The sequence below is a fragment of the Ambystoma mexicanum genome, chromosome 13 (genome assembly GCF_040938575.1).
Source record: "Ambystoma mexicanum isolate Mex_15411 chromosome 13, UKY_AmexF1_1, whole genome shotgun sequence".
Taxonomy (NCBI): Eukaryota; Metazoa; Chordata; class Amphibia; order Caudata; family Ambystomatidae; genus Ambystoma; species Ambystoma mexicanum.
In genome coordinates this window covers 447,643,492-447,669,981 of record NC_090938.1, presented here as the reverse complement: position 1 = coordinate 447,669,981, position 26,490 = coordinate 447,643,492, and the positions used below count along the sequence as shown (strand labels likewise).

Here is a 26,490-nt window from a genome sequence, read left to right as displayed (position 1 = left end):
TCAGTTGTGCGCTACATACTAGGCCGAGACCAAAGTGTGTGTCGCCTGATTGAAATCCTTAACTTCACCCCATCTAGGTCCTCTAAGGTTACAAACTTTTAGGTCAGGTTGTTGGTTCTGCAGCTGCCACTAGTATCCAAGATGGTTCCCTCGCCTCCTCAGTTGGCTATTCTTAAACTTCTGTTTAGGTTCAGGCTCCAGTCAGCACTTGGGTCAGGTTCCCAGCAGGCCACCTCATCTAGGCTTGCCATTCACCCTGGCCTATCTTACAGAGTGGCTTAATTGGCTCTGTCACCTCTTCTGTATTAACCTTTTCGCCATCTTGGCTTGGCAAACTTAGGTTCTGAATTTCTGATTTCTGCTCTTCCTTATTGTCCCTCTGGGACATCATTCTAAAATCCTTCAAGTCAAGAAGCTTGTGCGACTTTTTATACCTATACACTAGGAATGATTACCCTAGTGAGCACTCTGGTTGACAGTCCTTTTTACAATTAGTGTCTTGGTTTGTGAATGGATGTTTCCAACTCCTCCCCATTTACCCAACCCTCATTCTCACTTGATCCAAGGTGGGGGATTTCATTTCCCCAGACAGAAATCTGCTTTTGCCTTGGTGTTGGGTAGAAAACACCTCTTTTTACCTGATGAGGTAGCCCCCTGTACTTTTTGCAGGGTTTGTGTACTTTATATTTCTCCCAGCTAGGCTTAATCCAAGGCCTAACAGAATGTGGCTCTTATTTTATGTGCTCTGCCTTAAATGTCCTTATGACTGTTACAGTAGAATTCCATTTTCGGATTTCTTTTACCTAACTCAGAGGATTCCAATCCTCTTTTTAGTGGTTCCTTATCCTCACTGACAGAAAAAAAGGTTAAGCCGGACAGATACTGTTTTTGTGTGCTCTGTAGGAGTCCTTATAATGCGAAAGGCAAGGGTACAAAAAAGGTGCGCCCATAGCACCCCACAAATGGTAACTCTTCTTAGTTAATCATATGGTTAGGATGGTGGTAGCCTTTTGGTCTGTGTAAAATGGTTTCAAATGGAGGAATTAATTTTACTTGGCTGAGTCCTATCTGGTGTTATGCCACGGTAAACACTTATAAATGTTTAAGTATCCAGAGAAAATATGTTTAGTGCAACATACATTAAGTGTCATAAGTAAGACCTTACCTCTTCATTTGGAGGTGGGAACTCAATTTTTCTGTCGATTCTTCCTGGCCGCAGCAGCGCTGAATCCAAAATATCAATTCGGTTGGTGGCCATGATTACCTGCCATCAATTAATGATAAACGGGTTAACAGAAAATATACTAAAGTACTTTTAAAGTCTTATTTCTCTAGCTTAAAATGTTGAAAATCATTGTGTCCATAAACACTGGCTTAAAAGTCTGTAACAAGAAGACACTATAAAAGGTCTTTGCAATATTTAAACTGATGTGTTGCCTTGAAGATGATACACAGGAGCTGGCATTGGTCAAAAGACAACAAATCATCAGTATTATGGGTGATTTTCACCATTAAAGCACACCAATTTTCATCTTGGCACAGTCTACCATTACTACCTTAAATGAGAAATCGATCTGTAGAACAATTAATCCATACAAGCAAAAACATATTTGTGAGTTCTCCTTTGTGTATTAGGTATCTGATATACACTGCAGTGCCACACCATATCCAAGTCAACAAAGCAAGCAGAAAGTCGAGAATACCATTTTCGATGTCTCAAAAGCATGACAAATTGATGTTCTTCTAAACAATGAGAACAATTATGAGCAATGGCAAGTGAGTTTCAAGAATTTGAAGTAGTACGCTCAACCTACTATCACCAATTAGAATAAATATATGTTTTAGGTGTCAAAACATTTACACAAGACTAAACAGAACACCTTTGCATACAGCGGTGCCTTTGCACTACCCAATATATCAACCCGGGGTCACTTCTGCCACAATCATTTGATCATGTTGCACCTGCTACACAATACTAAGCAAGAAGACATCTGTGGCCCAAAAGGCAGCAATGAAAAAAAACAATCACAACCCATTTCTTCAAAACAATTGATATAATTTAGGGCATGCCAGTGTGCAACTCCAAGCCCTTGTTCGCAGTGAGGATCTGATGAAACTGGCTTCTTCTGAGAGGTTCCATTATTGGTGTGTACATTATTTTTTAACACAGAGTAACCAGTGATTACAGTGACATAATGAGCAGGCCATTACAATAATCCAAGCTCAGATGTGCTGAAAAAGTGCACATCCAGAAGAAATGTACTAGACCCATTTTGGCAACGGTAGGGAACCCCTAGCTGCTAGTCCTACCTTTTTGATACACAAGTAGGTTTACTACTATGTGTCATGTTGGTGCAGTATCAAAGCCCATTACAATAACAAATAGAGTGTATCCCACTGCTAAAACCTGCGCCAAACCAATCCAGATAGCCAAAGTGTTAGGATGTGCAGTGTTTCCAATGTTTACCTGTTAAACCATGAGTGTATAATATTTCCTTCACTATGTCTATTGTCACTTAGATACTATAGAACATAGAACTGCATCTTATGTAGCAGGGTTCCAAGGAGAGCCAGTGAAGAAGCAGGGCCTTAGTGGGAAGATTGTACTCCTCCTGCTGGGGGTCGTCTTATGTTATCAACTTGGGTTTACCATTGTTCACAGTATCCGATTGAAGAACTTCAATGCACTTATCTGTGTGTTCCACCATTTTCGCTATCTCAATTGCTCGATCCAAAGTGGGGTTCCTCTCTTTCCATAGTTCTTTCCTAATACTGTCATTGGAACATTTAATCATTAGCTGGTCTCTCAAGTGCTCATCCTGACAGTGAGTGAATTTGCATTTCACTGCTAAGCCCCTTAAAGCCGTGACAAAATCCTCGATACTTTCCCCATTCTTCTGCTCTCTCGTGGCAAATTTATATCTTTCCAATATAATGTTCTCCTCCACTCTAAAATGCCTGTCCAGTTTGGCTAATGTCCTTTCATATGGACCAGCATCCAAAATGTCAGAAGGCTCCGGCAATCTCTTTAAGACCTCTTGGCCTGCAGTTCCCAAACAGTGAAATAGCAATGCCTCCTTGCGCTCATTGGAGTAGTTGGCACCAAACACTGCTAAGGCATATTTGCTGAATCCTTCCTTCCAGTCTTCCCATCTAACCCTGGGTTCACCTGGCACTGCCAGAAAAAACACAGGAGCAGGCACATTTGCCATGTCTCAAAGTTGCAGAATAGAATAACAAGCTTGCAATTCTGGTTTAACCAATAGAGCTCCCACCCAATCAGGTAGGTGACACTAATTAAAAGATAGCTGCTTGGTTATGTACTCACCCTGGAGCGCCTCACCAGGGTCATCGGCGGCGACTCCTTTCTCAACCTTGCTCAGTGTGGGGCCAGGGTGTCCAATGGCCGCTCAGAAAACACACAACCCAAAATCCAATTATAAAAGTGCCAAAGCCGTGTCTTTGCCAGCCCAGTCTCCACAAGTTCAACAAAATTGCAGGGGTCCAATTCCAGCTCCCACAGACCACGGAGCCTCCAGGGGTTTTCCTCTGGCGCTAGCAATGTCCCTCCGGTGGATGCCACACACTGGATGTCAGGCCGTCAATAATCCACTGAAAAAGGCCCTCCCTCAGGCAAGTCAGGCTGGCTCCGCTCCACAGCCAGCACACTAGATCTGTAGAAAAGGCGCTGGGGGTCGTCCTCCGGGTCCCAGTCAAAATCCTCGTCGCCAAATGTTATGTACAAAGGGAGGCTTTCACATAACCAGTAGTTTAAAGGTAAAGAACCTTTTATTTGCAAGTTGATAACATAAGACGACCCCCAGCAGGAGGAGTACAATCTTCCCACTAAGGCCCTGCTTCTTCACTGGCTCTCCTTGGAACCCTGCTACATAAGATGCAGTTCTATGTTCTATAGTATCTAAGTGACAATAGACATAGTGAAGGAAATATTATACACTCATGGTTTAACAGGTAAACATTGGAAACACTGCACATCCTAACACCTCTCCTCCTTAAACATAACAAGTAACTGTGTGGGTGAGGACCCACTAAAATTGAAACCTGTAAAACACATATTGAACAACTGAAATTGAAACCTGTAAAATAAATATTATACACTCGTGGTTTAACAGGTAAAACATTGGATGCGCTGCAAGTCCTGGCACAAATCAAGAGCATAGATATATGACATCTAGTGGTTGATTAGGTAGAGTCACAAGAAAGTCCCTGTCTCCAACTAACTGAAGACAAATTAACATTGAAACGGAAAAGCCACCCTTTCCTTATTCCAAATAGCTCCTCCTTTGACCAACACTGACGAACCCAAGTCTTTCACAACTTGCTTGGGTTCAGAAAACAACGAGGCTCCTTTACGAACTTTGGTGGGGAGCTTGACTTTAATCCAATCACCCTCTTTGACCTTGAGTTCCCTACAACAATTCTTCTGATCATACCTCTCCTTGGATCTAACTCCAGCTTCAAAAATTCTCCTTTTTACACTCTCTAGATCCACATCCACCATTTTTGATTTGCCCATCCAAAGTTGATAACATAAGACGACCCCCAGCAGGAGGAGTACAATCTTCCCACTAAGGCCCTGCTTCTTCACTGGCTCTCCTTGGAACCCTGCTACATAAGATGCAGTTCTATGTTCTATAGTATCTAAGTGACAATAGACATAGTGAAGGAAATATTATACACTCATGGTTTAACAGGTAAACATTGGAAACACTGCACATCCTACACAATCCAGAGGTTTTCCAGGGAGAAGATGCTTTAGATGTGGAAGCTTGTCGCATATAGCCTCTGATAAGGATTGCTTTGCTATTCATATCATATGCAATGAGTGTGGTGTCAAATCAACCTTGGATCTTACTGTGTCCATCTTTGGAGGTCTAGTCTGAATACTCTAGTTTAGAGTAAAACTGTTCTTGTCACAACTGATTTCCATTCCAATTTCACTGCTTCATTTTGCTCAAAGCGCACCTTTTTATATCGTGCATAACTCATCCAGTTTCATAGCTAGAAACCTTTCATCACTTCTATATCATCTCTGCGATATACCTCTATCCCCCCCCAGCCCCATCCACACTCCAAATCAGAGTATTTCACCTGTTTTTATTAGAAAACGTTTAAATGACCTAAAGTGGGAATTGAAAAGAAATGTAACTTTCACAAGTGTCATTTGGCTGCAATCTGTTCTAAACTTTCCACTCATTTTCGAATTGTATGCCTTTTGCTGATCCATTGCCTTGCGATTGCCAGTGATCTAACCTACATGCTATTGTGATAAAACACATGTATATTATAATTTAACCACACATTAATTATTTTCCATTTCCGATTCCTATTTTAGGCCTTTGTTAAGTGTCTAAAGTCCCTTAACCAGTTTTTGCCTCTTATTATGTGAGGGAATGTCAGATTTCTATTCCCGATTACCTGCGGCTTCTTTCTATCCTTTCTGAATTCGATTATCTGTGGGTTGAGGGAACATTGCAGGGGGAAACTTAACTTGGGTGCTTTTTTTTCCTAAATCAAAAAGTGCTCCTATTCCATTGTGCTGTATATATGTTCTAGGGGAAGCTTAACCAAGTGCAATACTCACAATTTCTTTGTTTATCACCCCATTAGTGATTGCTGCCCCATATTAAAAACTTTAATGATTTCTTTTGAATTTTAAAATAAATATTGCATTTCACCAAACCAGCCTGGTTCATGGTCCATTGTGACCTGGGGCATTTCAAAAAGGGGGTGTGATACGAGATGTGTACCATCCCAAATTGAATCTGCATAAAATAAGGAGAAAAGCATCTCAGTTGTGCGCTACATACTAGGCCGAGACCAAAGTGTGTGTCGCCTGATTGAAATCCTTAACTTCACCCCATCTAGGTCCTCTAAGGTTACAAACTTTTAGGTCAGGTTGTTGGTTCTGCAGCTGCCACTAGTATCCAAGATGGTTCCCTCGCCTCCTCAGTTGGCTATTCTTAAACTTCTGTTTAGGTTCAGGCTCCAGTCAGCACTTGGGTCAGGTTCCCAGCAGGCCACCTCATCTAGGCTTGCCATTCACCCTGGCCTATCTTACAGAGTGGCTTAATTGGCTCTGTCACCTCTTCTGTATTAACCTTTTCGCCATCTTGGCTTGGCAAACTTAGGTTCTGAATTTCTGATTTCTGCTCTTCCTTATTGTCCCTCTGGGACATCATTCTAAAATCCTTAGAAATATTGCACTCTCCTCTGAACTTGTAAAGTCACTATCGTCAGAAATTTCCCTCTGGACAGATCTAGACAAGGCGTCTGCAACCACATTAACCTCCCCCTTTACGTGGAGCATGGTATACTGTAACCCTTGCAATGCCGTGACCCATTTCATAATGCGTCTTGACACTCCCTCCAAACCACCTTTTGTAAAAATTCCAACCAAGGGTTTATGGTCAGTGCAAATGGTGAAACTCCTCCCCCACAAGAATCTTTTAAATTTCTCGACACCCCAAACGCATGCTAGAGCCTCCTTCTCAATAACTGAATATCTAGATTCTGGGCCCTTCAAAGACCTGGACGCAAAAGCCACAGTCTGTAAACCTGTCTGATCCTCCTGCATCAGAACAGCCCCAACACCATAATCACTGGCATCAACAAAAAGCAATGTGGGTTTACTTTCCTCAAATATTTTCAAAATGGGAGCATTGACAATAGCCTCTTTTATCATCAAAAATTCTTTCTTGCACCGGTCACACCATTTAAAAACGACTCCCTTGCGAGTGAGAAATCTCATATTCCTCGACATTTCTGCTAACCCCTTGACAAATTTGCCGTAAAACTCCACCAGTCCCAAAAATGATAGTATGTCCCCTTTAGACTTAGGCTCCTCCATTCTTTTTATGGCCTCAATAGCCTCCTCCTTGGGTCTAACCCCTTCCCCAGTGATCTCATGACCCAGGTACACCACTTTGTTGGCTTTAAAAGTACATTTTTCCAAGGCAACGGTGAGGCCTGCCTCCTTCAAAATATCCAAAACTCTTTTCAAACGAACATCATGCTCCTTCTCATCGCTCCCACATACAAGAACATCATCCTGATAACACATCACCCCTTTTTCACCCCCAAGTAATTTATGCATAATACTCTGAAACACACTTGCGGCTGAGACCAAACCAAATGGCATGCGAACACACCTGAACAATCCAATCGGGGTGATGAAGGCGGTGAGATCCCTGGAATTAGGGTGCAATTCAACCTGATGGTAGGCCGATTTAAGATCTAGTATGGAGAACACTTTTGACCCAGCTACTCCCACCATCAGATCATCTATTCGGGGAAGGGGAAACCTGTCTGCCACAACCATGCTGTTTAGATGTCTAAGATCTATACAGAGCCTCAAAGACCCATTGCCTTTTCTGACTACAACTATAGGACTGACCCATTCAGATGCTTCTATCTTTTCAATGACACCATCTCTTTCCATTCTCTTGAGTTCTTCCTCTACATCTCCTCTAAGAGCAAGAGGAATAGTTCGCAGTTTTGCAATCTTAGGGACAGCTCCTTTCTTTAGGCGAATTACATGTACAAAGCCCTTGAGACACCCCAATTTCCCAGATAACGTGGTTTGTATCTCTGTGGGCTCTCCTCCCGCAACAGACATTACCTGCTCGGGATGACTTGCCTCAAGCCTTATCTTCAATTCAGCTTGATCACTCCATGACAACAATTCACCCCCTCTGTTGGTAACATACACACAACCTTTGGCCTTCCTGTCCTTAAACTGTAATTCAGCATCAAAGCAACCTATAATATCTATGGGAACATCTCCATAAGCATTTGCTTTAACAGTATTTTCCCACAGAGTACAACTATCGAATTTGTTCCTCCACACTTCCGCACTTATCAAGGTGTAGTCAGCACCACTATCCATTAGCATGCGTACGGGTACACCTCGAATTACAACCTCAGCATAAGGTTTCTGCATTTTCACTCTGCCATTGACAGCATTCACTGTAAATACCACTTCTCTGCCATCCTCACAATATGACTCATCTTCATAACTTGCACTTATTTCATGCACTTGATTTGACCCAGCATTAAAATTTCTACAACATCGGGCAATGTGCCCTCTCACACCACACTCATTGCATATGATATGAATAGCAAAGCAATCCTTATCAGAGGCTATATGCGACAAGCTTCCACATCTAAAGCATCTTCTCCCTGGAAAACCTCTGGATTGTGTAGGATGTGCAGTGTTTCCAATGTTTACCTGTTAAACCATGAGTGTATAATATTTCCTTCACTATGTCTATTGTCACTTAGATACTATAGAACATAGAACTGCATCTTATGTAGCAGGGTTCCAAGGAGAGCCAGTGAAGAAGCAGGGCCTTAGTGGGAAGATTGTACTCCTCCTGCTGGGGGTCGTCTTATGTTATCAACTTTGGATGGGCAAATCAAAAATGGTGGATGTGGATCTAGAGAGTGTAAAAAGGAGAATTTTTGAAGCTGGAGTTAGATCCAAGGAGAGGTATGATCAGAAGAATTGTTGTAGGGAACTCAAGGTCAAAGAGGGTGATTGGATTAAAGTCAAGCTCCCCACCAAAGTTCGTAAAGGAGCCTCGTTGTTTTCTGAACCCAAGCAAGTTGTGAAAGACTTGGGTTCGTCAGTGTTGGTCAAAGGAGGAGCTATTTGGAATAAGGAAAGGGTGGCTTTTCCGTTTCAATGTTAATTTGTCTTCAGTTAGTTGGAGACAGGGACTTTCTTGTGACTCTACCTAATCAACCACTAGATGTCATATATCTATGCTCTTGATTTGTGCCAGGACTTGCAGCGCATCCAATGTTTTACCTGTTAAACCACGAGTGTATAATATTTATTTTACAGGTTTCAATTTCAGTTGTTCAATATGTGTTTTACAGGTTTCAATTTTAGTGGGTCCTCACCCACACAGTTACTTGTTATGTTTAAGGAGGAGAGGTGTTAGGATGTGCAGTGTTTCCAATGTTTACCTGTTAAACCATGAGTGTATAATATTTCCTTCACTATGTCTATTGTCACTTAGATACTATAGAACATAGAACTGCATCTTATGTAGCAGGGTTCCAAGGAGAGCCAGTGAAGAAGCAGGGCCTTAGTGGGAAGATTGTACTCCTCCTGCTGGGGGTCGTCTTATGTTATCAACTTGCAAATAAAAGGTTCTTTACCTTTAAACTACTGGTTATGTGAAAGCCTCCCTTTGTACATAACACAAAGTCTTGCATATAATTAGATGAGGCCACCAGTGTTAAAGAGGGTTTTCAGGACCTACTCAGGTGAAGGCTCTGAGAAGCCATCTTAGTGGAATCAAAAAGATTCGATAAAGTCACTATCAATGGTAAAGTAACAATGACAGAGGGCTTGGTGCAAAGTAAAACTGGTAATTAACAGATCAACAATAATTACACAAATGAAGAGATCAGGCGGCATGAGGGATCAAGCTCTTGCTTCATCAAGTTAAGCAGTTAATCTGCCTTGCATAGGAAGCACTTAACATGAATAGAAGCAGCCAATGGAAATGTGATCTGCTGATACTTCATATTAATTACAAATTCATAAGTTTTCCATTCATTTGCTATGAAAGAATCAATTTCTCTCAATCCCAAGTACAAACATAGTCCAACAGGCTGCACCACCTTAAATGCACTAAGAAAGTGCTGTAACATTAACATGTATACATCCAGTTTCGTCATCTAAAATGGACTATCAGCCACGCTAGGAACTGTTAGAGTATATGCCGATTTAACTGTGAATTTTAAAGTCGGGTGTTAGGGAGAATTCTCAGAAGTGTGCTAATTCCTCTCTACCTTAGAGACCGCCAGCACTTTTGCTGGACTCAAGGACTTTAATTTTTTCCTGGAGAGAGTGAGATCCTTTTTCCCACTCTTCCATGCATTTGTCTGTGATTTGAACTCTGTTTCTCTTTTGGTTTTCGGAGTCTGACAAACTCAATAGGCATCTTTATACATTGTGACACACAGCACCTTCAGTGCAGTGGCACAGGGAAATCTTTCAGATTTCCCAAAGGTTTAAATACCTTCTCTTGGATAAACTAATGTTTCAAAGAGCAGTAAAGTGAAATTGACTTTACACAATTATAACTTGCTTGACCCAGCACACACTATCTTACAATAGGGTGCTGGAGGGGTTACTTAGTATCCCCTTTGTCTAGCTTTTGTAACGTTTTGATGTTACCCTTTCTACGATTAATGGCTGGTGGCAGTGGTTTACTTTTTACTACAGTGGTGTCTTTACCACGGGCTGCATTCTCAGCTGCAGTGAAGCACCCTTGGGTGCTATTTTTGTCAAAATGGCCCTGGTCGTCTTTTTTTTGCAATTTCTTGGAGGAAAGGTCCTTCTTGATATTTACTCTGCGTGCCAAACCAGTTTTGGTCCTGTTGCTCATTTGGTCTTTGGCGGGATCACGAGTGAAGCCCGCCTCTGGCTCAAGAGTGTCTGGTGGGGGCAGGAAGTGAGGGGGGTGCCCAAAACTCTCTGTGCTTAATCCCCTTGGTAACAGGACTGCACCCTTAGGTGATTGGCCGGCAAGGACAGCCACCCTGCTGGGTGACTGACAGCTAGGCTGGAATGAATTGGAGAAACCAGCATAAAAAGGTGAGGCTTTTTGGCTTGGAAGGCAGAGTCAAACACTGAACGAAGGAATCCGAGGAAGAACTTGGAAGAGACGCCTGCTGCAACTCCTGGACCGTTGGTTTGCCCGATGAAGCCCTGCTGCTGTGCTGAAGCTCCGAATTCGCCTCGACTAGAGAAGCCCTGCAAGGACTACTTCTACCCTTGAGTTGGGGGGGCCAATCAACTCCAAAGTAAGCCACCCGAACATCCTCTCCAAGCTGGTTGTATTTCTACTGCAGTCGCTGATGGAACCGAAGAGCCAGGGAGAGGAACACCAGTTTGTGTGCGTTGCTTTTAAGTTGCCCAAGAGCTCCAGGAAGATCCTCTGGACTCCCAGGAAGCAGGACTGACCGAGCCTGAGCCACCTCAGAGTGCTGGACCCCAGATGCAAGGAAAGCCCATCTCGACAGCCAGAAAACGCTGAGGTGCTATTTGCGGTAGACGCGAGGAGCTGAAACACCGAAGTGTCACTTGTTTGAAGATTGCTGGTTGCTATCGGTGACCATCCCGTTGCAGTGCAAGAGTCCAAGAGTCCTCCCTCTTGTCAACCACAACTAAGGCCCAGAAACAACAGGAACTGCAGAGCTGCACAGGAACAGAAGTCATCTGCTGCATTTGTCTTCCAACTAAAGGTACTGTACAGTCTAAGAGAACTTACCTCTTGTTGTAGAGTTGCTTGCATCATCTACACTCACAAGCCTAACAGCTTGTGGCCCTACATTGATTCTTCTTTTTCTTCAAAGTCTTCTCAAACATTGTGCACAGACTTTTCTTACTTATCTGCAAGAAGTGCTTCAGCTCACATAGACTTTTGCCCAATTGACATTGGCCTAGCCTGGTTCACTGAATGACTTCTCTCCTCTGATATTGTGTTTCACCTATCCTTGCAGCAAGGAGTTAACTTACTCTACATTGGGGGGGTCCAAAAGAATTTGCCTGCTTAAGAGGATTTGTGATCTCTTGTTTGTGCGAATAACCCTTTTCTTTGACACTCATCTCGTATTGCTCCAAATACCAACAGTAATATATTAATGTTCACAGTGTCCTAGCTATTTAAGTCACCTGAGGGTGTAGGAAGTGTGTGTGCCATCCCCTATGGATATTTGCTGATTTAGAGAAACTGAGCGTTTATTTTGAAGTGTAGCTGTGTGTTGCTATTATATTGCTCCCTTCTGAAGAAGGCTTATACAAATGACTGGTAAATAAATTAATAATTGTTTAAGCAAGAAACTAAGAGTTTGTTTGAATACTTGTCACTGTGAATCTTTGTGTAACCACCCTACTGCTCACATTGACCCCTCTTCAGATCAGCCTGGCTGCTCAACCACACTACCAACCTATGTAGTACAGACTTATACCAAAGGTTGGGTTCCTATTACCAGGAGGCTAAGGTTGTTGTAGTGCACCCAAAGGGTACTACCCAAAATCTTTACCCAACATGGGGAAAGGGGTATTCCATCTCAAATCACAGGCCTTATAATCATATAAAGAACTACAAACACTTCTATTAATTCCTAAGAATTCTGACCTTATTTATATAAAGTAAGTGTTTTACAGGAAAGCATCCCTAATCATACATAGGCAATATAAGCTTGAGAGTCTAGTGTCAGTATTAAAGCAAAATCTTCAATTTATTAACTGCAGTGATTAGTGTATGCCTAAGTTCATAGTTCCCTCCATACCTCTGTGATGTAGTCCCTATGTTATGTTAAGTACTTGTAAAGCGCAACATACACCAGCTAGGGCAACAAGGCAAAAACTGTGAAGCATGAAACAGAAGAGGAAATATGACGCAGGCAGTCCTGACCAAAACAGAAGTCTTTGGCAGCCGCCTAAATGTAAAATGATCCAGATTACCACAGAGGAGGAGGAGAGGGAGCGCGTTCCACAGCTGCGCTGCACAGACCGAAAAAGAGCGGCCCCCCACTCGGGAGCGGCTGATCCGAGGGACAAGATACACATCCTAGAAGCAGTTCAGAGTGAACGTGAAGGAACATAAAATGATTTTTCCTGCAGGTATTCCGGGCCAGTCTTATAGAAGGCCTGATGCACAATGCAAAGGGCCTTGAAATGAACCCGGCTGACGACTGGCAGCCAGTGTAAAGATTTGAGGGTGGCATAAGCAGAGGTAAAGCGCGGGACCCCCGCTGCTAAGCAAGCTGCACAGTTCTGAGGGACTTGCAGATGATGGATAAGATAGTCTGGTTGAGCCAGATAGAGAGAATTGCAGTAGTCCAGCGACTCTGAAACGAGGGAGGAGGCAACCTCCGGGCAGAGAGAAGGAAGAAACAGCAATACTTTGTGAAGAACCAGCAACTTGAAGTGGACGGATTGGCAGATGGCATTCACTTGGGGCAAGAGGGAAAGGGAAGCGGACAAACGCCCACGTTTAGAACCACTAAGGTTGGCAAATGCAAGGGGCCAAGCTCTAAAGGCCAAAAAGCATCTGACCAAGGCAAAGAATCAGATGGGGGCACTGTGAGAAAACTGAAGGCGTCTCCCTTACTAGTCCCCGGGGTCTGTCATCCAGGTGGCCAGGACATGGCCATCCCTATTGAATCCAGTTCCTGGGGGTGGACCAGTGAGGGAGGATCACCTGGAGGGGGGTGGTTGGGGAGTAAAAGTGGGACACTGACGGGTGAGACGTGGAATCCCGCTTCTTATGAAGACTTTTCCCTCAACCTTCCACGTGGGATACACAAACATTACTACCCCCCTCCTACCCCCCACCTTTTCCAACACAAATACTTTTGCATATCACGAAGGACAACATACTAACACTCGAGCCATTTACCCTACATGTCCCAGCACCAGCCTCAGGCAAAGTCAGGCCATTGACCAGAACCACACACACCTGATGGCCCCTTCCCTTCTCCACAGGGTTAAAACGTGGCACACAAGAGAGCAAGAAGTGCAAGGCAGAGCGCACGACTTGAGAGCTAACTCAGCACAGCATTTAAAAAGGAGAATGACGGCGCATACCGAGAGGATGACAAGGAGAGAAGCGACCTTGCCTTTTCCGACCAAGGCTTGTGAAACCTCCGCAGAAGGAATCATAAGACCGTGAATAGCCAGGGTGTGTTGCAGCCGATGTTCACGGTACACAAGACCCTCCTCCGCTGATAACCAAGCCAGGGAGACTTTCGCCTCTGTGGTACCAATCATGACTCCAAAGAGAAAGAAAGCCAATCAGTTCATCACAGTCGGTGGGTTGAGGGGACAGTCGATTGGAAACAGAAATGTGCTGAACGAAAAGTAGCAAACATCTAATTGAACTGTGTAAAGTGAAAAGGAACTATTGATACGAAAATCAGCAACCGAGGAGTCCGGCACCACATGGGTGCTCACTCAGGAAACTCTGGGCGATTACCCGATTGTTGAAACTACCATAACTAGAAGGCCCTGGGAAAGGCGAGAAGGGGGTCAAAGTGGTCATACAGGGGTCTTGTAAAATCCTCTGTACAGTCGCAAGTATGACCGACAAATGATTGTGAAGCTAAGGGAAGTGAATCCAGCATCGTAAAAGTTGAATAAGAAAGACACGATTGACAAGATTGGCAAGAGTGAACCCGAAAGAGGGATGCTGATAAAGAGGCGGCGAAGTCTAAAGTCCCGAAATACAGTTTAATAAGAGAACCCGGCCGAGGGATATCCACAGTTAACTGTGTAAAAAGACATTAAGATTTGCGCAGACACAGAAAAGTTGCATTGAAAGCCATAGTGAACCCGATCGAGGGAGGCAAAGAGTCAGGTTGGACCTGCGCCCGGAAGAGGGGGATCCGAGGGTGAGGAGGCAACACCCAGCGACACGTGAATGCAACCAAGCAAAGTACAAGAGAGGAAGCCTTTTGAATATATGTCATGGGAGAGGGACACCAGACAAAGAAAGGCTGATATTCGAGAGGGATCTGAACCCAGAAGAGGGCGAACCCAGGGGTGAAGAACTACCACCCACATAAAGCTGCAAGAAGAACTTTAGAACGTTTGTTGAATCTTTTACTTTGAAACGGTCAGCCCTCGAAAGCAGGAAGATATAGCAATCACAGGTCCTTGTATCATTGAGAAACTTTCTAGGGATCTGAGCATGGAAGAAGGGGATCCAAGGGTGAAAAGCATCACCCATGAAGAACTTTTTGTTTATAATTTCGACTACATCAGGCCCACAGCGGCAAGAGACTTTTTGTAGAAAAGAGACCACCACTCGAGGCCCTGATTGATGAGAGCAGAACTGTCAGCTCGTGCTGGAAAAGCTCGAGCTCAAAAGTCCCACCTTGTCCCGTGCTGAAAACGTGGGGAAGTGGGGGAAGGGAGACCTCAAGTGCTGCAAGCCTTGGGAGGATTTCTCAGGGGGCAACGTGCTCCCCCTTGGAAGCAAGACGACAGAGCACCACAGGTTCAATCCCCAGTCCACGCTTAGAAACCACTGGATATTAAGCACGTTATAAATAACCTATCATATATCCTAGCTATATCATTTTTTAACACTTCTTTCTTTCTTAATAAAAATTATCCCTCACTTCTTTTTGTATTTAGCGTAAGGATTGGCAATAGGCCCTTTTATTTGACACGCCGCCACTAGGACTGCCTTATTATTATTTGATGGTCGAAGCTTGCTCCCATCATAAATTTAGATTAGGTGTTTTTTCAACCTACCTTTGCAGTTTAATAAACAACCTTGAACTGATTTGTCTTTGCTGTTGCCACCATGAGTTCCTTACAGCACCCACTAGGAGGGCCTCCGTCTTATCGCCATTAAGCCAAAGCCAAATTTGGCCCATGCAAGCATCGACAGCGGAAAGGCAGGAACGGCAGCGAGCGGCCGTATCGGGCAGGGCAAGAACCAACCGCATCAGTATCTGGATGTCGATGGGTGTATGGAGATCGGACCAGAACATCCAGCACAGCTGACAAGTGAAAAAGGTGGCAAGGGCCTATGTGGGTGTGGGGGGAAAGCCTGCGTTCCGGCCCCTCAATTGCACACTCAGCTCAAAATTGTCAGTCCCTTTAAGAGTTGTTAGGAAGATTTGTCATTTTTAGGCTTCATCCCCTCTCCCAGTGAGGCCCCCACACTTTTTGCTGGACTTCCGGACCTTTTTCTTTAAATCCTGAATGAGTGGAGCCTTTCTCCACTCATTCATTCATTCTTATGGGCTATGACTTTTGGAACTCTGTTCTCTGTGTTTTACTTTTTCTATAGAGTCTACTTTCCTCCATATCTCTTTTAAGGCACCTGTATTTTACTATTGCAGCACAAAGCTCCTTATGGGCCAGTGTTGCTGGGAACCCTTTGAGATTCTTACCTTATCCTTACTTTCTGCTGTTCTTAAGGATAGAGGGATACAAGTTCACTCCTAAAACTTTATACTCAGATTGACACCACATTATGTGCAGTGCATCAATCCTACCTACCGCTAATTTATCTTTATGCTCCCTTAGAGCTTTGATGGTCATTGCCTGACAGGAATTACACTCGGTCGTGCGATGTTCTGTGCCGAGATACCACAGACTTACGCAGTTGGGGTTGTTAGGGAGAATTCTAATTTTTGTGCCAATTCCCTTCGATCTTAAAGACACCCAGTTATTTTGCTGGACTTTTACATTTTAAACCTGGAGCGAGTGAGCCCTTTTTCTCACACTGTGTTTTGATCGGATTTGGATTTTGTTTTTTTGAGTCTGACAAACTCCACAGGCATCTACCTTTTGTATGGTGACACAGCACCCTCAGTGCAGTGCCACAGAGACATCCTTTAGATTTCTCATAAGGTTTAAATACCTTTTCTTGGGTGAACTTAAGTTCCCAAGAATAGTAAATGGAAACTGACTTTACCCACCTTTTCTCTTTGTAGGTCCAGTACACCCCATCTTATGTGGAGTGCTGGGGGGTTACTTAGTAGCCCGTTTTCCTACTTACTCATGTAAAGAATGACAATGCATTACTTACCGTAAAAGCATTTCTGATGGTTGTATCTGCTTAGATTCACATGCTGTGCATAGGTCCGACATCCAGTGGTCACTGCGGAGTATTGCATTTTGTTTTTCGTAGTCGAAAAGGGGACGTCGACAAGGCGTGTCTGTAACACTATCCCTATAGTGACGTGCGTTGTACCCACAATCCCTCACGCGTCGAGGTCCCTCTGTTTGTATTTTTCTGCCCTGAGGGAGCCTTCTATACGTGAGTGAGTACAGAAAAGAGAGAAATATAGGAAAGGATGTCTATGTTCCTTCCATCCGAGCGGGGAGGAAGGTTGGGCGCATGTCAATCTAAGCAGATACAACCATCAGAAATGCTTTTACGGTAAGTAATGCATTGTCTTCTGATGTTTGTTAATCTGCTTAGAATCACATGCTGTGCATAGACTAGCGAGCAGTACCCGGAGTTGGCGGTGGGTTATGAGAAGGAACAGTAGAGAAAAGATGTCTTAATACTGCCTGTCCCACCTGGGAGTCAGATCTAGAGTGTGCATCTAGACAGTAGTGTTTTGTAAAGGTGTGCACAGAACTCCAGGTAGCCGCTTTGCAGATGGACTCAAGGGGAACATTTGCAATGAATGCTATGGAAGCCCCAGTGCCTCGAGTGGAATGTGCTCTTGGCTTGAAGGGTAGTTCTCTCTTAGCAAGAGTGTAACAGAGAGTGATGCATTGTACAATCCATCTAGATATAGTGGACTTAGAGACTGCATCTCCTTCTCTTCCTGCTGCCACCGAGACAAAGAACTGATTAGCCTTTCTCAGTGTTCTGGTTCTTTCCATGTAGAACATGACAGCTCTGCGTACATCTAGTGTATGCAGACTTTTTTCTCCCAAGCTGGAAGGGTTTTGATAACTGGTATCTTCCACCACAACACTTTAAGTTGGGAAGTTGGGAAGTGGTGTATGCAGAAAGTGCCGCTAGGTGGACTTTAATGGAATTAAACACTAGACCTGAATCCAGTAAATGGGTCAAGTACAGAATAATGTTAGTGGCAGAGCAGTCAACCGGGTTGATGTTCTTACTTCTACACCAGATGACAAATCTTTTCCACTTGCTAGAATAGCAGTGGCGAGTATTAGGTTTTCTGGCTTCCCTGAGGATGTCCATACATCTTTGAGGGAGATGTAAATGTCCAAATTCTATGATCTCAGGAGCCAGGCTGCTAAATTCATGGTCTGAGGGCATGGATGCAGTGTCCTGCCCTTGTCTTGTGACAGCATGTTGTACGGGCAGGGAAGTTTCATTGGGGGAGATAGGGACATCTCCATCAAGTGAGCGAACCATGGCTGCCGGGCCCACATTGGGGCCACTAGTATCATGGTAACCTGCTCTTGGTGCATCTTGTGCACCACTTTGTTGAGGAGGGGAGTCGGGGGAAAGGCGTAAACAAATTTCCCTGACCATTGCATCGACAGACCGTTCCCCTTGGACTGGTTTTGGGGTACCTGGAGGCGTAACTTTGGCATTTTGAGTTCTCCAGGGTTGCGAACAGGTCTATTTCCGGGAAACCCCATTGTGTGAAGACGTCTAAGACGATGTCTTCGTGCAATTGTGATTCGTACTCTTTGGGCAGGGGGAAGTCTCTGCTGAGTCTGTCTGCTAGCAGATTGAGTTCCCCTGGTACATGTTGTGATAGTAGGAACATGTTGTGTTTGAGAGCCCACTTCCATATATTCTGGGACAGCTTGGACAGTCCTGGAGAGTGAGTGCCCCCTTGCTTGTTGAGGTAGTACATGGCTGTGGTGCTGTCTGTGAGGACCATCACTGTCTTTCCTTGTAAGTGTTCCTGAAAGGCTTTCAGTGCTTTGAACACCACTAGTAGTTCCAGCAGGTTTATATGCTTGGATGCTAAACTCGGAGTCCACACTCCGTGAGCAGTCTGATGGGATAGGTGAGCCCCCCCATCCTGTAAGGGATGCGTCTGTGGTTAGAGTGGCTTCCACTGCGGGTGTGGCAAAAGTCTTCCCTAATAACAGGTTTTCCTTTGTCCACCACCGTAGCGAGAGAACCAAGGCCTGCGAGACCACCACTAGATCGTCCCATTGTCCGCTGGCCTGACACCACTGGCTGTAAAGCCACTCTTGCATTGGGCGCATGCGCAAGCGCGCGTGAGGTACCAAATAAATACATGACGCCATCATCCCTAGCAAGCGCATTGCTTTGCGTACCGTCACCTCTCGACCTGCCACATAACAGGGGATCTGAAACAGCATGTTTTGGACCCTCTCGCTGGTGGGGAAGACGAGGCCGTCCCTTGTTCGAATTAGAGCCCCTAGGAATTGTTTGATTTGGCTGGGGTCTAAGCTGGACTTCTTTTCGTTGATGGAGAAGCCCAGTTGGGACAAAAGGTCTACCGTCTTTTGGGTATTGGAGAAGCATGTTTCGTAAGAATCCCCTGTTATTAGCCAGTCGTTGAGGTAAGAGTATACCGGGATGGATAACCTGCGCAGGTGGGCCGCTGCCACTGCCAGTACTTTCGTAAATACCCTTGGTGCAGATGCTATCCCGAAGGGTAGTACTCTGAACTGGTAGTGTTTGTTCTCTATCTTGAACCTGAGGTATTTTCTGTGCACTGGCAACATTAAAATATGAAAGTATGCATCTTTCATGTCTAGTGTTGTCATGTAATCCCCCTGTGATAACAGTGGGATTACTTCCTGCAAGGTCACCATACGAAACCTTTGGGGTTTGACAAACTTGTTCGCTGGACGCAGATCTAATACAGGGCGCATGGTTAAATCCTTTTCGGTACAAGGAAGTACACTGAATAAATACCTTCTGTTACCTGAGATAGGGGGACAGCCTCTATAGCTTCTTTTTTCAGTAGCTCTTCTACTTCTTGAAGAAGAATAGTGAGGTGTTCCGGTGTCATGCGTCGGTTCCGTGGGGGTCTGTATTTCGGGGAACCATTGAATTTGATGCAGTATCCGTGGGCTATGGTGGATAATACCCAGCGGTCTGACGTTATTCCCTCCCATGCTGAAAGGAACGATGTTAGCCGGCCCCCGACCGGTGATGCATGGGAGGGGACCCGAATCTTCGGGTCATTTGTTGGTATTGGGCGTGGGGCCTTTGGGACTGGAGCCGCGCCCTCTTCCTTTGCCACGACGTTGGCCTCTTTGACTAAACTGGGTGCTTTGGTTAGAGGGCCAGTTGGTAGCAGAGTAAAATTGCTGTTGGCTTTGTTGCTGGCGTTGGCCACGAAAGGAGCGTCTATTGCCATAGCTGCGTCTGTTAGGTGGCCTAGAAATTTGGTCAAGAGTCTTGATGGTATCAAACTCCTTCTTCGCATGTTCTAGGGCCTCATCAACTGCTTTTCCAAACAGATGTGTTTGTTCTATGGGTTTATTTATCAGGGAAGCCTGGGTTTCCGGCTTAAAACCCGGATTGCGCAACCAGACATGGCGTTTGAGAAGTATTCCCTGAACCAGGGAACGGCCAGCTGTTTCTGCAGCATCTAAGGAGTTCTTTACGATGCCCTGGTTTACAAGAGTTCCCTCTGATATTATAGCTAGCAGGCGTGCACGCAGGGGTTCTGGTGTGTCCTCTGCTTCGCTGCGCAGCTTGCTCCACTGTGCAACTGCGTAGCTAGCTAGTAGGGAATTGTTATTTGCAATCCTGGTTGAGAAGGCGGCGGAGGTCGTGATTCTCTTCCCAAGTGCATAGAGCTTCTTGCCCTCTTTGTCAGGTGGTGCCTCACTAGTAGATAGTGGTACCCCCGCTCTTTTTCTTGTATTAGTCACTACAAGGGAGTCCGGAATAGAATGTCCCCTGATGTACAAATGGTCAGAGGACGAAGGGCTGAAGAGCTTTTCTATCCGAGGGTTGACCCCTCTGACTAAGGCCGGATTGGAAAGGGAAGGAGTTATTCTTCTCCTTATAGAAGCCAGGAGCGGAATAGACTGACTGACCGGGGCTTTTTCTTTAATAACTCTTTCTACAAAGTCTATGTCCGGAAGAGTCTCCCCTGTGTCTATTTCAAAATGCGCTGCTGCCTTGCGCAACAGTGCATTAAGTGAAGGTTGGTCATCTAGGGGGGAGGTTTTTCCAATAGGTGAGTCCTTGGGAGGAGAAGGCTGAAAGACATCAGGGTCTGAGTGCACTGATGGGGATTGCCAAGGCTGCACTGATGGGGAGTGCCAGGGCTGTGAAGTAGCTGTATCCTCTTCAAAAGCTCCTGCACTAGTGTAAGGGTCTTCTTCAAACCTCTCTTCCTCATGTTCTTCCTCTCCACCCAAACACTCCTCATCTTCCTGGAGGTATTGCTCCTCTTCAGTGAGGTCATATGCGTCTGTAGAAGGGGGAAACAGTCTAGGAATCTTGACCCTAGGGTCATCCTGGGTCCATTCTCTTGGTCTTTTGGGTGTGGGTGGGTTTTGGCTACCCAAAAACCTTTCCATTTTTTCCATACAAGAATGGAGTCTTTCAAGGGTCTCATGGGGAACCCCTGAATAGTCTAGAGGGGGGAAATCAGTGTTTTCACCTTCAAAACGCTTAGAACGCTCCCACAACGTCGACGAAAGGTTTCCGTCGCCCTCAGAAAAGCCCTCCGGTAGTTCAGAAGTGCCCTTAGATGAAGGGGGCAGTTCCTGGCTACTTTTGTGCTTTTTCGGCGTTTCTATATCTTTTGGTGCGGTATTCGACGTCTGTTTCGTCGTCCGCTTACGTTTGTCCTCGGAAACAATTCTCGCCAGGCTCTCGACAACGAGTTCGTCAGTAGAGGGTTCTGGAGTCGACGTTGCCTGCGTTACGCGTTGTTTCTCGACGGCCGCTCTATGGAGCGTTACGTCGGATGTTTTTGAGGTAGCGCCCGTGTTAGATGAAAGCCCAATCGCTGGTCGCGGCTGCGTTTGCGGGTGGGGCTTGAGACCTTTACGGTCTGAGGTAGACGCCGGAGTGCCCTGCGTCCCCTTCGGCGCTGATGGATCCTTCGTCCTCGACGAAGAAGAGCCGTGGGTGGTGTGCTTAGGCCTATGGGGTCTGTGTGCGTCCTTGTCGCCGGGGTGTTCATTCCCATAAGCAGGGCGTGAGCCGAGCCCGTCGGGGCCGGGGACGGACTTCGAGGAGCGCGAGCGCTCCTTCTGGGGGTTAATGACTTCCGTAACGGACGTCGAGTTATCACCCTCCTCGTCACTTTCTGTAACAGCGGCGGCGGGTGAGGAACCTGACTTCGACATAGCGTAGTCCGCCCACCTCTTAACTTTCCGTTCTTTAAGAGTTCTTGGTTTCAAGAGCTTACAGGCCGCGCAGCTGTCCTCTTTATGATCGAGGGGCAAGCAACGATTACAGAGCTTGTGTTTGTCCTTTCAAGTGTATTTGCCCCTACAGCGTGGGCAAAACTTAAAAGGTGTCCTCTCCATAGCTGAGGCAATAAAAACTGGTGATAACAACCCCAAGGGAAAGATAGGGGAGAAAGAAAGACATTCTCGAGGAGAAGATAAAGTTCGAACCTCCACTCTCCCTACTGTATGTTGGCCAGCGAGGCCTGATCTCCTCCGTCTCTTCCCCTCCGTCGAAAACTTCCTCGGCGGAGAAACAGCTTCACAGCTAACGTCGAGGGGAGGGATCTTTAACAATAAGTATATATAAAGGACCGAGGTCCGTAGTAAGTGTTTAGCAATGTCTCTCTAGGAGCTCCGCGTAAGGCGACCATAAGCTGGGCGGAAAAAAACAATCTGAGGGACCTCGACGCGTGAGGGATTGTGGGTACAACGCACCTCACTATAGGGATAGTGTTACAGACACGCCTTGTCGACGTCCCCTTTTTGACTACGAAAAACAAAATGCAATACTCCGCAGTGACCACTGGATGTCGGACCTATGCACAGCATGTGATTCTAAGCAGATTAACAAACATCAGAATGTATGTTACCCTCACTACTTTAAATAGCTGGTGGCAGTGGTTTTATTTTCCTACCATTGTGGTTTTCTACCACAGGCTGAACCTTCAGCTGCAGTATAGCACACAAGAGTGACCATTGTGTCAAAATGGCCCCGGTCTTCTTTTTTTGCCATTTTCTGTTTGTGAGGTCTTTCTTGTGTTTTACTCTGCACGTCCAACCAGGTTTGAACCCTTTGTTCGTTTTGCCTTTGGCACGCTTCAGTACTGAAACCCGCCTCTGGCTCGTGTGTCTGCAAGGGCACGAAGCGAGGGAGGCTGCCCGAAACTCCCCGGTCCTTTGTCTCCATGGTTACCTGAATGCACCTTGTCCCGATTGGCTGGCTGGCTGTCCTGACCCTGCTGTGCAGTGACAGCTAGGCTGTACATGAATGGGAGAAACCTGCTTAAAAAGGTGAGGTGTCTTGGACTGAAGACAGTCGACCACTGGGAAGGATATCCTGAAGAAACCGTGTCCGAAGCTTGCCGCATCCAACTGCCGGGTGAAGCCCTGCTGCTGTGCTGACACTTCTCCTAATCGACAAGAGAAACTCTGGAAAGGACGACTTCTTTCCTTGGGTTAGTGGGACCAACTAACCACAAGACTAACTTTGCTGGAAGACCTTCCCCAACTGGCTGTACTTCTTTGCTGCTGCAGGAACCTAGTGCCAGGGGTTGAGAAATCTGTAGTCGGGTGCCACGTCTGTAAGCCGGCCAAAAGCTTCAGGAGTCTCCCCAGGATCGTCCAGAAGCAGGATGACCAAAGTTCGAGTCACCTCACCTAAGTGAAGGAGTGAAGGAAGACGAGCAGCAAAGTGCCGCTGATCCGAAAAGAGACCATAGCTGCTGTCGACCATCGAATTGCTGCCGCAGAAGTCCCCAGACATCCTCCCTCTTGTCCCCACGACTGTAGACCAGGAACACAGGATCTAGAGCGCTGCAACCAGACAGAAGCCAGCTGGACCTTCTTCTAACCAAAGTTAATGTTCTGACTTGGGTTACTTACCTCAGTGTCTGTAGCTTGCTCTTCTCAGTTGAGACTTGCAGTAGCTGCTTTTCTAGTGTTGATTTCTGCTCTAACTTTCATAAGTTTAACAGCTTGTGACCCTACAGTGATTTTTAATTCAACAAACAATCTACCTTTGTGCAAGACTCCATAGACTTTACTCCAATTGACTTTGGCTGTCCTGGCTCCATTCCACGGACTTTGATTCTTACTGTCCCTCAAAGACCTTCAAAGACGGCAAGCTGCTCCACATTGCCACTCTCAACACTCGCTCGGGGGTCAAACACTCGTCTGACATCGGTAACCTTCTCGAACTCATGGATCTTGATGTGCTTGCCATCACATAGACATAGTTCTAGGATAGCTCAGTCATAAGCTTTGACACAATCCTCCCTGAAGGCTACAAAATTCTCTCTGTACCCAGGCCTAAGAAGACAGGTCGGGGTGTGGCGCTCATCTTCCCAGAATGGATACCTGTGTCCACCATCCCTACTCCGGTCTAGTCCTCCTTCGAGTGACTAGTTTGCAGACTCTCACTCTCCCCCAAAACTTCTCTCATTATGGCCACCTATCGGCCACCAGGTCAGTCCACTCTCTTCCTCTCGGATTGGGCTAACCTGGTATCCTCCCTACTCTCCTCCCTACTCTCCTCCTACTCTCCTCCTCCTCTCAACTCCTCCTGATGGGTGATCTGAACATCCATCTGGACTCCACAACGTGTGCCAAACCTTGAATGGTCTCATCTCTACGGACATCCCTCTCTCTACCTGCCTCTCTTGGACTGACCAGTCTCTTCTCTCAACACACCTGAAGCTGTCACCTCTTTTTGCAGCAACACACCCGGCAAAGCCGCTCAGCTTCAAAGTCATCAGACCCATGAAAAAAAAGTGACAGTGGCTGCCTTTGCCTCCACCTACTCTCTTCCACACATTCCTTCGTCTGACTCACACTCTGACACAGCCCTCGCTAACCTTAATCTCTCCATCTCCAACACTCTTGAAACTCTTGGCCCTGTCACAAGGGTCCGACTGAATCCTTCCAAAAAAAAGTGCAACTCTTGGCGCGACTTCAACCTGGCTTCCCTTAAACACAAGTGTGGAAGCAGAAAGCGTAGTGCTAACCATCCAAAAAACTGGCCTGCCGCCTCTTTCAAAGGCAATATCGACTCTGCATCTGCTCCAAGAAAAGAATCTTTATTCAAGCCTGCATCTCCGTGGCTTCAGACAACACAGCCAAACTTTTCAAAGTCTGCAAGGAACTGGACAATCCTGCAGCAGCCTCTCCTTCTGTCACACCCACCAAGAACTTTGCTCGGCCTTTGCTGCACACTTCACCACAAATACCCAAGACATTTTCCACCCTCTCTTCCACACCACAGCATTCACCAACACCGGAGCCTTCCCCCTGACTTACCCTCCCCTCTCTCTCACCCGTCACACCTGATGAGGTCACCAGACAAGTCCGATCTATGAAGGCTTCATCGAAACAGGTGGACCCCTGCCCCTCTAACACCACTGACTCTTTCCCCAGACTTGGCTGATCTCTGCACTCTTTTTCCACTGGAGTTTTCCGAACTGCCCTTAAGCACTCCCTTGTGCACCCTCTGCTCAACAAACCCTCTGTCGACCCCTCCATTCCAGCAAACTACCGCCCTATCTCCATCACTCCTTTCCCGGGCATAATCTTGGAGAAGTTGGCTATCTCAGCTGACCCTCCACACTGAATCTGTTGGTTGCTTCATGACCATCAGTCTGGCTTTAGAGCATCCAGAGGCACGGAAATTGCTCTTTTGAACACCTGTGAAGACGTGCTCTCAAATCTTGACACAAACACTCCCCCCTATGTGCTCATTCTCCTTGACCTTTCCTCTGCCTTCGACAATCCTGATTGCACGTCTCCGACACTCTGGGAATCACAGGTCAGGCTCTGGCGTGGTTAACCTCCTTTCTCTCCGACCGCCCGTCCCAGGTGGAACTCTGAGCCTTTCTCTCGACCCTAGCGCTCTCAACCTGTGGCGATCCCCAGGGATATAACCTATCCCCCTGGTTCTTCAACTCTACATGGCTGCCCTGGCACGTGAAATAGCCACATTCACCTCTAACTTCCAGTGTTACGCGGATGATACGCAACTTTCTTTCAGGCTACCCTCAGCAGCTACTTCCTCTTCCTCGCGCATATCTGACTGACTGTCCGTTATTCAGTCCTGGTGTGCTACAAACAACCTCTGCCTCAACGCCAATAACATTGAGATCTTCCGCATTGGGACCCCTGCACCCGCTTTCTCACTTTCACTCTGGCCAGCCTCCCTTGGCGCTGCGCCCTCACCCATCTACGAGGCAAGAAAACTTGGGGTAATTTTTGACTCCACTCTCTCCTCCACTCACATTTCTGACATCTCTAAAAAGTCCATCAGTTACACCTCCTCAGAGGTACTACACCTTTTCTCACTTTCCCCCAGCGGCTCGCTGTCTCCAGAGCCCTGGTTCGCTCTAGGCTGGACTACTGCAACAGCCTCTTCCTCAACTTCCCTTCTGCCCTGTGCTCTCTGCAACTCATCCAGAACAGAACCTCAAGACTTATCCTTGGCCTCAAGCCCAGGGACCGCATCTCTCTGGCGCTGAAATCCCTTCACTGGCTCTCTGTGGTTGTAAGGATCAAGTTCAAGACCCTCTGCATTATTCACAAGGCTTTCTGGGGCCTGGGACCTACCCACCTGCAATGCTGCCCACCTAAATACTGTCCCTCACGAGCCCTCCGCTCATCTACCTCCAACCTTCTGCGAGTGAGCAGGTTCTCCAAGGAGAGATTAAGAGGGAGATACTTCTCAGCAGGTGCATCCCTCTGGAAAAGCCTCCCTGCCGCCCTCCGTCTTGAGCCTAATCTTCTTACGTTCCAGAAACTCCTCAAGACCTTCCTCTTTTCTTCCTTCTCTCTCTCCCCTTCTCCCTCTCTACCCTGCTAACCTAGCTCTCTGCTCCCTC

At 46.1% G+C, this 26,490-nt stretch overlaps 1 protein-coding gene across 1 annotated transcript in view; it reads right to left on the bottom strand.

Annotated features, from left to right (window-relative positions):
- The window catches only part of PSMC5 (proteasome 26S subunit, ATPase 5), a 278,857-nt gene that overhangs the window by 129,557 nt on the left and 122,810 nt on the right, over positions 1 to 26,490 (bottom strand). The window contains exon 9 of the mRNA XM_069634084.1: positions 1,166 to 1,264. Within this exon, the coding sequence (XP_069490185.1) occupies positions 1,166 to 1,264 (99 nt within the window). The remainder of the gene's footprint in view (positions 1 to 1,165; positions 1,265 to 26,490) is intronic.